The sequence below is a fragment of the Misgurnus anguillicaudatus genome, chromosome 2, assembly GCF_027580225.2.
Source record: "Misgurnus anguillicaudatus chromosome 2, ASM2758022v2, whole genome shotgun sequence".
Lineage (NCBI taxonomy): Eukaryota > Metazoa > Chordata > Actinopteri > Cypriniformes > Cobitidae > Misgurnus > Misgurnus anguillicaudatus.
The window spans coordinates 21,615,469-21,627,693 of NC_073338.2; the positions used below are offsets into that span (position 1 = coordinate 21,615,469).

Here is a 12,225-nt window from a genome sequence, read left to right on the forward strand (position 1 = left end):
CACAAACTGTCAGTAAAGTTTACACCAAGCGGTGACCTTCCGTTCTCTTTCTTGAATACGACAAAAAGTGGTTTTGGTCTACATAGATAATTTTCCCCTTCATGACAACTGTAAAGGAGGGGATTTTTTTGTAACTAATCCGTTTAAATTATATTAAGCTTTAAAGTTCTGCATAATTGGGGGGTGACCACTTGAGTGACAGGTGGAAAAAAATCTTTGTTGCACTTAAATGTTTTAAGTTGAATTAATTCGAACATACAATTCATTTAAACTTTCTTGACTAGTGAGGAGTTTCTATAAATTATAAAAACAAAGTTAAGCTAATTCAACTTTTTTTAGTTACAGCAACTCATGAAACATGGAGTTGAAGTAGCAACCAGGCACCTCAGCTCCACCCACGTTCCGCCTCTTTGCCAATTTTCGGTTATCTGGGAATGATGAGAGGTGACATCTTCCCAAGATGGCTATGGCAGGCTCCACCCACTTTGGGCTTTAAACATGGGCCGTTTCTCAAATGGAAGGTTGCATCCTCCTGAGGTCGCATATACAGGCTGCATACGTCATCATGCCTGGTTTATTTTAGTTAACTGAGCATTACATTTACAAGTCATGCATATTACAACAATTTACAATTAATTAAGAATAAGAGTCAACTATTGTTAACATTCTGAAATAAACCGTCTTTATGACGTATGCAGTCTCCAAATGCGACCTCTGAAGGATGCACCCTATTGTTTAAGAAACGGCCATACTCATCAGAGACCTACTACGGGTGATGCCAAGGACACTATATCCATTGTTGCAGTCTGGAAACAGAGCAGACATGATTGAGTCACATTCACTTGCTAAATAAGTAATGAAAATCCCCTAAACTATGTTTAAAAAATATTTCTGTTTATAATGTAATACATCCATGAGGTGGAAATAGGAAATTTTGATATAAATATATGAATTTAAAGTGGGTGGAATGAAACATCCTGACGTGTAGCATCAGTACCTGATTGAATGGTGGTGGTGGTGGTGGTGTTTGATTATGATGAGATAATAAAAAGTTCAACAAAGGTCACAGCAGATTTTTCAGCCAAGCAATTTTCTGTCTTGTAAAATGATCAGGTAAATCTGCAGGATCTCCTCTCCATTGGCCCGTGCATCATTGTTCCCGATATTTAAATAGTACTCAGATCTCACAGAGACAGTGAGACGTTTGTGGGAAAATGTAAGTCAATATGAGTCTCGCGCTGTTTGGATGAAGGGTGAAAGGTGGAGATGAATGAAGCGTCACGTTTCAACTTTTGGAAAGCACAGTCAGGATGATTCAGTATTCAGAAACTTTTCATTTGTATGAGATATATTTTAGTCAGGTGAATCAGATAAAATCTTTGTTACATAATTTTGAAAATAATAATAATAATAATAATAATTATGTGTTTTGTTAAATTTCAGTCGTTTATGGTTAAAGTAAACATCTAGCGGTGAAGGCAGCATGATCAAGCACAAGTTTGCAGTTACTTACCGAAATTATCGAGTGCACTCATTCAGCACCGCAAATAATAATTGTACAACCGATGGACACTCGCGCCGAATGAATATCGCGTCTTCCGCCCACCACAATAGTGCTCCGCTTCCGGTAATCTTAAATGTCCGAATTCACTTGTTTTCATTAAATCATCCGAGTGAACTATTAATAATGAAATAGTGAATGAGGGAATAGGAGGCCATTTCAGACACAGCCCTAGTATGCGGTTGCCATGGTTACACACAGCTGCGAGGGTTTTGATTTATTGATATTCAGGACGGTGACTACTTCACGCTATTTTAAATCAAAATCAAGTGTTGTTTCTCTTTGATACTTTAAACAATAAGTGTCTGTAGGTGTGCTAACTCTCTGTGGCAAAGGTGGGATGCTCTTTGGTTAGGTAATACATGCCAACGCTTGGTCACTGCATGTTTACCCAGAGAGAGCCTCTTGTGTTAATCCTCGGGATAACATACCACAGACAGCAGGAGAGAAAACAGCGAGAGGGTGAAAGAGAGACACAATAAGCCTTAAACATATTCTTCATACAGATGTCACGTACCTCCAGTGGTATATCCTCCAAAGCAGGTGTTCAGCTAGGGCAGGACCCCGTGAATATTAGCAATTTGAAAGCTGCCCCTCGTGGGATCAGGTTTCGACGTCTGGCATTTCTCTGAAACCTAAGGAGGCACATTCCATTTCATACTTTTAAGAGCCCTCAGGTGTCACTGTAATAAAAAATACCTATTTGTGATTTGTATGTTGCTTGTAAAAAAGTTAATTTAGTCAGAATGCTGGACTACGTTTAAATGATTGTCAGTAGAGAAATGCGTTTCAGATGGTGTAGTTACGCCATCTACCAGCAGGGCGAGCTGGACCTTACTAACCAGTCAAAATCTAATCCCTTTGTTTACCACCTCATTGTTTTATTGATACAGTAACTGTGCCTATGTGGAGTTTAAATTCATTTTAAATTTATTGTTATAAAAAGATTTGTTTAAATATCATAGTTTAGGTAGGATTTTATATACGTTACTCCTAAAAATAAAATCTTGCCTGTGAAATCCTAAAGTCTCATAATTCTGACATTAGGAACATATATCTGCATTAGGATCTATTTATATCAAAACAGAAATTAAGGTTTGTCTTTTTTCTGGTGTAATGTAGCCTATCGCAGTGCAAGCTCCCCCTCAACCATGTGATGATGAAGATGATGAAGGGGACTTGAACAAGACTCTGGGAGTGCATCGCTTTCAGCATATCCTCAGCACTGCCCAGCGCATGCCCGCCGAACAACACCGCACCTTCAATGAGGAGGACTTTGAGTGTAAGAACTTAACCACAGTATCTTATTCTCCATAACATTAACCATGCCCAGTTCGTTTCTATAAACTGATAACTTTTATTATTGTGAACAAATATACAAGGCTGATATAAAGGTGGTGTGTGTAAATCTTAGCAGCATCTAGTGGTAAGATTGAGAATTGCAACAAACAGCTCACCCATCAATTTCAAAACGCATAATGGTAGCCGCCACAGGACAAACATGTCGTTGTCTAAAACAATGTAGGGATGAAACCCACTCTATAGATCAGTTTGTCTGTTTAGGGCTACTGTAGAAACATGGCGGCGACTGGGACCCGCCGTGTATGTAGATAAAAACAGCTCATTCAAGGTAATAAAAACAATACAGTTCATTATGTAAGGTCTTTATACACCACTGATAATATAGTTATGTATATTATAGTGCCTTTCTGTTAAGAGATCCTTACACAATGCACCTTTAAGTCAGCAAATCTTTATTTATGTGTATTAACCCTTTAAATAAGATGTTAAAGGGGACATATCATGAAAATCATGGAATAATTGGGTCCCCAGTGTTTCTATCAACGTAGAAATTGTGTAAAAAACAACCCAGTAACTTAGTTTTGGTAAACATTCTCTGCAAGCATGTGAAAAAATAGGTCATTGAAATCTGGTCTCCCTTGTGATGTCAGAAGGGGATAATACCGCCCCTTAATCTGCACTATCCAACCACAGCACTGCCATTTTAGTGCAGAGATCAACTCATTTGTATTTTATAGGACACACCCAAAACAGCAAATTTTTGCTCACACCTACAAAGTGGCAATTTTAACATGTTATGTTTAAATTATCTATTTGATATTTTGAGCTAAAACTTCACATATGTACTCTGGGGACACCAAATATTTATTTTACATACTCATGAAATGTCCTCTTTAATAAAATCAATGAGATCAGTGTTATTTGTAAATCTGTGTTGTATGTGCCATTTGCAGACCACCGTCATACCTCACTACACATTCACCACCCTCTGTCCAAACACCTCCCCAGCGAGGGCCGGAGGAAAAAGCCAGCGAGAAAGCGGAGCACCGGACGGATGAGGAGTTTGTCCACCGGTGCGGCTCCCCCTATAGACGAGGATGAGGAAGATGAAGAGGCAGATGAAGATTCCTGCAGCCAGCAGGAGAAAGAAGGCAATGTTACCACCACACCCACCCCAGATAGTGAGCAGACAGAGGTAGCTCACATAAACAACAAAATTGTTTCTCAATCTGATTGTTTATAATTTGCGTTTCTAAACATCCTTAAACAGGATAAGCACAGTTACGTTTAGTTGGAGTTTTATGCTTCAAACACACACTCTGTGTTTGGTCCACAGTTTATTGTACCTATTGATGATCCCAGCTCCAGTGTAAAGAAAAACGGTGAGGTCGCACCACATCTAAAGCTGCCAATCATACCCCCTTCAGCTCTTCACACCAGTATCAACATCCCAGGAGATGCTCCAGTAACCGAGTAAGTGCACACACATAAGAAAAATTGGAAGAAATGAGTTTTGCATGAATTAAATTCTTATCTCTACATCTTCAGAGGCAGGACTTCGGTACGTATTCTGCCCAACGGCAGGCGCGTGTCTGCCCCATGTCTGTTTCCAATGACTTCACCAGATGGAAGCTCCAAACTCGGGCGTAGCTATGACCTGCAGGAGCGCCGCCGCACGGGCAATCTGACGGGCATGACGCAAGCACACTACCAACACATGCCCACTGATGAGAGCGAGGCCAAGACTCTTGCTACTGTCGACCTTGATGGAATCAAGAGTGAGTTTGTGTGTGTGTTTTTTCACGTGACATCCACGTCTACACAATCAAACGTTTATCACCATTAAATTATGAGACGTTAACTTGGATTTCAGAGGTCACAATTCAGTGGCGAGTTTATTATAGATCAAATTTTGTTAATGTTGTTCAAGAAGAGCTATTTGCTTATCCAATATCTATTTGGTCTTTTCAAATGCAACAAAGGCCTTTCTTGTGCACCTTTCTGTTCTCATTCTTGCGGGCATGAATCATGTTTTCAGTCTGTACGTCTGATCATCTATGGCTGTGATTCAGGAATGTGGACATTCTGTAAGGGTGCACAACTGACCACAACAACTGTGCCTTTGACTTCTATTCTGTGTGTGCACGCGTCTGAGAGAGAGAGAGAGAGAGAGACTGCTGTAAATACAGATAATTACACTGAACAATAGGTCACTTTGAGACCGACATGTTTTCGTGGCTGTTCAGTTGCTTTTGGGCACTTTAAGATTGAAACTCTGGATGCTGAGGATTATATTTACTGTAACAAATAGTCAAAAAATATTGTTGTTTATTATAACATGCGTTACAATTAATACATTAGATTTGATTCAGTGTTCTCTTTCTTACAGGTCACAGGTTTGAAGATGTCCCCGGTGTGCGACGGCACCTTGTTACAAAGAGCGCTAAAGGTCAGGTGGTTCACATTGGCAAGGACCACAAAGAGCCCAGCAGTCGCGTCAAGTGTAAGCTGGATCGCACCCCACATGAGGTAAGACCCCACTTAATTGGTTCGAATGAGATGATCAGCAGATCTGCAATGTAGGATAAACAAATAGTATGGCCTTAATGGCTTCATCATCAAATATCAATACACATGCTATTCCATATTTCCTTATAGACCATTTTGCAAGATGCAACAACACTGGTCTAGAAGCAGTTCACATTTTACATTTTGGTTCAGTTCTAAATTTTCTGTTGGTTGTATTTTGTTCTAATATTAAAGGAATAGTCTACTCATTTTTAATATTAAAATATGTTATTACCTTAACAAAGAATTGTTGATAAATCCCTCTATCATCTGTGTGCGTGCACGTAAGCGTTGGAGCGCGCTGCGACGCTTCGATAGCATTTAAAAGAGGAACTATATTTTATGCCGTAAAGCACTTTTGGGAGTACTTCGACTCGGCGCAGTAACACCCTCCCTCTCCCATTATGAGAGTGTGAAGGGGAGCGGACTTTTCAGGCGAGTCGAAGTACTCCCAAAAGTGCTATTACGCCATAAAATATAGTTCCTCTTTTAAATCCGCTTAGAAAAGCGCTACGTTTTATTTTGTACCACCAAACTTGCTCGTATAACTACTCGTCTTAAATAGGAAAATACCATTGAATGAATGGGGCTAAGCTAAATGCAGCGCGCTCCAGGGCTTACGTGCACGCACACAGATGATAGAGGGATGTATCAACAATTCTTAGTTAAGGTAATAACATATTTTAATATTGAAAATGAGTAGACTATTCCTTTAATATTTTGTTCAGTGTTAAAAAACTGAAACTTGCTTCTGGACCAGTGTGTTTGCGAAATCTTGCAAAATGGTCAATAAAAGAGAGGAAATACAGTACAGTACTGTACAGGTTTAGATTGCACGCTGTTTATTTCGAGGAGAGATATCCATTGGCTCACTGAGCCTGATATTTTTTATTAGAGAAGATCGTGGCCCTGTTACGTGGACCACAGGGTTCATCATGCCCGACAGCTGAAGGTACGGCTGCATGAAGCTACTGTGGTTGGTTTGAGGAAGATTGTGTGCGATCTTTACTTATCTCTAATAATAACACATTTGTACATGGTCAAGATGCAGGTTTACTGTCTGGATTGAAATGAATTGTCACAATAACATCGTGTGATGGTCACAAACTGCATTATATATACATATTGACCTATTGACAATCTCAGCATGATTACGTACAGTAAGGTTTTAAGGTTCAGCATTTAAAACGTGCAAATGTTTCAATCCAACGCTGGGTCAAAATGGGATGAACCCATTGCAGTGGGTTGTAAGTGAGTTATAGTTATGCTGGGTTGTTTTAACCCAAACATTTTCCGGGTTAATTTTACTCAACGGCTGGGTTCATCCCTTTTTGACCAACTGCTGGGTTGAAAACAACCCTGTATATTTTGTAAATAATATAAACTCTGGCTCTAACAACTCTTAAACTTAAAGGAAAACACCAGTGTTTTTCACCATTTTTTTTATTTTACTATGTCCTTACCTCAACTTAGATGAATTAATACATACCTATCTTTTTTCAATGCGTGCACTTTTAATCTTTGTACAGCGCTTGAACAGTGTTTGCATTTAGCCTAGCCCCATTCATTCCTATGGCTCCAAACAAAAGTTTTATTTTGTGCCACCATATTTACTCATGTAACTACTAATGTAACAGTCTTTAAATAGGGAAAACATGGAAGTGTTTGGTGGCTTTTAAATTCATCCCTGTTTGGATCCTAAGGAATGAATGGGGCTAGGCTAAATGCTTACATATTCATGACGCACTGTGCAAAAATTAAGTGCACGCATTGAATAAAGATAGGTATGTATTAATTCGTCTAAGTTGAGGAAAGAACATAGTAAAATATTGAAAAACAGTGCTGTTTTCCTTTAACAAACTTAACTTGGAGTTCCATTCTGATGCATGATTAGCAAGTTTGTTATTAACAAAGGTTGAACTTTACAGTTAATCTTAAAGGCGGGGTGCATGATCTCTGAAAGCCAATGTTGACATTTAAAATCACCTAAACAAACACACCCCTACCCCAATAGAATCTGGACCTTCTTTTGATAGACCGGCCCCACTCATACGCAACCCAGGCAATGATATTGGTTAGTAGACATGCCCCTTACTGCTGATTGGCTTCAAGTATGTTTTGGTAGTCGGGCTGACTCCCTTTTCCAAAGTGTTTTTAAAATGTCATGCACCCCGCCTTTAATACCAGGTGTAAACAGGCTTTCAATTCCATTGGAAATTACAATTGTTTGGATCTGCGAATGTAAGACATTTAAAGGAAAGCTTGAAAGATTTGTACGTCCTCACAGGTGTTTGTAGAGCTGAATGAGCTTCTGATGGATAAGAACCAGGAGATGCAGTGGAGAGAAACAGCTCGTTGGATAAAGTTTGAGGAGGATGTCGAGGAGGGGACAGACCGCTGGGGAAAACCTCACGTTGCTTCACTCTCATTCCGCAGCCTGCTGGAGCTCCGCAAGACCATTTCACACGGTGAGAGAGGAGACAAGAGACTGTCTGATGTCGAAAAGAACAAATACATTTTACATAATAATAATAAGCGATCAAACTTAAAAGAGAAATTTGTCTGGCGGTGTATCCCAAGTGGATGCAGACATAAAAAATGTGCCGAATAAGAACATGAACAATATATGACCTTGTTTTCTTTTAGCATTTTAAGAGGATTTACAATTTACAGTCAAAATTAGCGTAAATTTACCAGAAAGTCATATCTTGCACCATGTACGCCTGTGTTCGGATAGGTTGGGTTAGATCATAACAGAACTTGAACCAAATCATGTGACACATACACAAGGTTCCCACACCTTAGTTAACTTCAAATTCAAGGACCTTTCAAGGACTTTCCAGGTCCAATACTCTCAAATTCAAGGACTAAATGTGGGGACACATTTCAAGTGAGAGCAAGGTTACATTGTGTTACCTTTTAAGATACATTGTTACAGTTCCCTCTCAAGGGAACTTGTGCTGCGTCACTGCTGTGACACTTTGGGGACGCCTCCAGGGATAAGTGCGTCTGAATGTGTATATCAAATTCAACCAATGGTGAAGCTTAACGACAAAGACAGGGTGACGCGGGAGCCAGGAAGTATATCGCGGTCTCAAATATTGCCAAAGACGGCATTACAGGGATGCAGGAAGTATGGCAAGGGAGACGCAGCGTCTCGTTTCCTTCTCAGGGAACAACAGTTACATACGTTACCAGCGACATTTTCATGTGTCGAACACAACAATGCAAAAAAGCATTTTGGTATGAATCAACATTAAAGCGAACAGTTTAGCATGTGTGCTCAAAAGGCTAGAAACTTTATGATATTATCCTACACTACACAGGCAATATTGTTTTTTCCAGAAAAAAAAAATTCTTGGATAAAATAGATTCAAGCACTTTCAATGACCTGTATCTATGTATGTATATACATAATAAATATTAAAGAATGCTACAGTATTTACTACAGTTAATACATTTATTGAATACTGTAGTAATTATAATATACTATAGTTAATATAGCAAACACTATATAGTATACTACAGTATTTTTTCATGTGTGATGTCTTAATATGTTTATTTTATATTTATACTGCGTTATATAAACTTACTATGACATTTATGTAGTACATAAATGCAATTTACCTTTATAAATAACAACAATATTTTTTATAAATAAATAATATTTGATAATAAATATCTTTATTAATGTAATGATCCGTGTACTGGATGGTGTGCCTGATGTATTTGTGTTGTAAATCAACACGGCGCAGTGTTGTTGGATCTGGAGCAGAAGACTCTGCCTGGTATTGCTCATCAGGTTGTGGAGCAAATGATCATCTCAGACCAGATAAGAGCAGAAGACAGAGCCAATGTGCTCAGAGCACTGCTCCTCAAACACAGGTTAGTTATGCACGATAAACATAACATGTCCTTGAAAAACTGAACTCGAACATCTTGGTCATATGAATCATGTAACTGAAACTTCTACTGTGCTGTTTTTTCTGTGCGTCAGTCATCCAAGTGATGGTAAGGAGCTCAACTTGTTTCACCGGAACATCTCAACGGCCAGCCTCGCCTCTCTGATATCTCATCATCATAGCAATAATCATATCGCTGGACCAGAGCCTCCTGCCACAGACCCGCTCATTGGAGGACTGCCTATCTTTAATTCACGCAGAAGTGTTGATCTAGATAGGAATGAGGTAGCTTGTTCATTAAAGTCTTTTGCATTTTGAAGTAACAGAGAGTGAGAAAGTAACATTTATGTGGTTGTTTGCGTTTCCGCAGAAAGACACACCGCAATTTTTTAGTCTGCACAAGACCAAATCGCGATTGCTTGAGAAGATACCAGAGAATGCAGAAGCCACTGTTGTCCTTGTGGGTCAGTTTTCCACAACCGCCGAACTCTATAATACCAGAAACAGTAGGCACGAGACATACTTCTTGTATTAAAGTCCTAATGCAGATGGTCTCAATCTTAAACAGGTAGCGTTGATTTTTTGGATCAGCCCACCATGGCTTTTGTGAGACTGCAGGAGGCGGTTCTGTTAGAGTCGGTTCTAGAAGTGCCAGTTCCAGTGCGGTTCCTTTTTGTGCTCCTCGGTCCACCCACTGCCAACATTGACTACCACCAAATTGGACGTTCCATATCCACGCTAATGTCTGATAAAGTAAGTAGGTAGTTAGTAAGAGTCTATCAAGTGTTAGTCTGTACAGTATATGCTCTTAATCCATCCATGTTTCAACCCATCATTGGGTCAAATATGGATAAACCCAACTGTTGGGTTTAAATGCCACATATTATGCAAAATCTACTTTTACAATATGTTTGGACATAAATTTGTGTTGGCAGGGTTTGAATACAACCACCCTACAATGAAAAATATCCACCAAAACAGTCTCATTAGACATGCTGTTTTGATTCTCTTATTAATGTGATGTCACACTGATAAAGCCCCATCCACAGCCACTGACTGACAGTTTCGCATTACCATAGTTTCCACCCTCAGCTAGTTGTACGCTGTCCGCCATATCTCAATAGTGAGATACTATTGTCTCAGACTGTATTAATCAGATCTATTTTTAACTGAAAGCACTTACTGTCTCTTTTGGTAAGGGAATGAGGAGCAGTAGTTCATTTGCATTTAAAGGATTAGTCAATTTTCTAAAAAACAAAATCCAGATAATTTACTCACCACTGTGTCATCCAAAATGTTGATGTCTTTCTTTGTTCAGTCGAGAAGAAATTATGTTTTTGGAGGAAAACATTCCAGGATTTTTCTCATTTTAATGGACTTTAATGGACACCAAACACTCAACAGTTTTAATGCAGCTGGCGCATCACAGAACCGGAGGAAGATGAGTAGTTGTGGTTTAAAAGTGCATATTTTTTATTTTTCTTGTCAAAAATGACAATCGTTTTGCTAGATAAGACCCTTATGCCTCGTTTGAGATCGTATAGAGTCTTTTGAAACTCAGTTGAAACTGCGATTTTACACTGCATTAAAACTGTTACGTGTTGGGGTCCATTAAAGTCCATTAAAATAAGAAAAATCCTGAAATGTTTTCCTCAAAAAACATAATTTCTTCTCGACTGAAAAAAAAGACATCAACAGTTTGGATGATGAGGTGAGTAAATACATTTTTTTTAAGAAAATGGGCTAATCCTTTAAAGGTAAAACAGTGCATTTTTGCTCACACACAAAAAGTGGCATTTTGGACATATGATATGATATGTATTTTGAGCAAAAACCTCACAGACACATTCTGGGCACACCCGAGAACGTATATTACATCTCGTAAAAATCGTCCCCTTTAAATGAACCTAGAAAAAGTTCATATTTGACACAACCATGGGTTGAAACACTCCAGCAGTATTGTGCATTTTGAATGATCATTCATGACACTGACATATGTAAAATAACTAAATCTTGAGGGTTTTTTTCATGCCAACTTCAATCTGTCAGATTTTTGTGACAGTGGAATTTTAAACATCCCTTTCAGCACTTCCACGAAGCGGCTTATTTGGCAGATGAACGTCGGGACCTGCTGACGGCCATCAACAGTTTCCTGGACTGCAGCATTGTGCTTCCTCCATCCGAGGTTGGCGGAGATGAGCTGCTACACTCTGTCGCTCGCTTTCAAAGAGAAATGCTGCACAAAAGACATGAACTAGAGGCCAAACTACTGGCCAAGGAACCCAAGAGCCCAGAGGACATAGGTATGAAACTTACTTTCATACACGCACACAATACATTTTTAAAGGACAAGTTTGGTATTTTACACTTAAAGCCCTGTTTTCAGATTGTTTATGATGAAATAGAACGGTTTTCACTGAAATGTGGACATATGATGCTGGCCCGAGAATTTTCGGGTGTTTGTTCTATCACCTCCCACCTCTATAATGGCTGTATAGGTGCACTGGAACAATCCTTCCTAAAATGCATTCAACTTTTATTTACAAAGACGTGAAAATCACCGAGTGGTCAGGGGTGTTCACTGATATGCTCACACAAAAATCGCTGCAAAAGATGTATTCCAACAGATGTTTTATCGTAGTTTTTGTCCAACTCCATTGACTTTGTATTAGATGTGCTGTGAGGTACGGTATTACTCTGCGCCGGGAACGTTGTTTGTATTCTTGCAATTGGCAAAGGCGAATTAGCGCCACCAACTGGGCTGGAGTGTCTATTATTCAAGCTCTCAGCGGAAGAATATACGGGTGTGAGGCGTTTGGAAAAATAGGTCCACAAGTTTACAACGAATGCTAAAACACCTGTTGGAAAGCATCTTTTGCAGCGATTTTTGTG

General features: G+C 39.2%; 1 protein-coding gene across 8 annotated transcripts in view; it reads left to right on the forward strand.

Annotated features, from left to right (window-relative positions):
• The window catches only part of slc4a2a (solute carrier family 4 member 2a), a 28,419-nt gene that overhangs the window by 8,626 nt on the left and 7,568 nt on the right, over positions 1 to 12,225 (forward strand). For 5 of the 8 annotated variants that reach the window (XM_073874518.1, XM_073874509.1, XM_073874519.1 and 2 more), the window contains 12 exons: positions 2,684 to 2,843; positions 3,817 to 4,058; positions 4,200 to 4,336; positions 4,412 to 4,641; positions 5,253 to 5,392; positions 6,327 to 6,383; positions 7,719 to 7,894; positions 9,176 to 9,316; positions 9,429 to 9,618; positions 9,704 to 9,797; positions 9,902 to 10,086; positions 11,420 to 11,636. In XM_073874518.1, the coding sequence (XP_073730619.1) occupies positions 2,684 to 2,843; positions 3,817 to 4,058; positions 4,200 to 4,336; positions 4,412 to 4,641; positions 5,253 to 5,392; positions 6,327 to 6,383; positions 7,719 to 7,894; positions 9,176 to 9,316; positions 9,429 to 9,618; positions 9,704 to 9,797; positions 9,902 to 10,086; positions 11,420 to 11,636 (1,969 nt within the window). Of the gene's footprint in view, positions 1 to 1,774; positions 2,105 to 2,683; positions 2,844 to 3,816; positions 4,059 to 4,199; positions 4,337 to 4,411; positions 4,642 to 5,252; positions 5,393 to 6,326; positions 6,384 to 7,718; positions 7,902 to 9,175; positions 9,317 to 9,428; positions 9,619 to 9,703; positions 9,798 to 9,901; positions 10,087 to 11,419; positions 11,637 to 12,225 lie in introns of those variants that run through there. The other 3 variants (XM_073874528.1, XM_073874522.1, XM_073874524.1) reach the window with 3 other exon arrangements.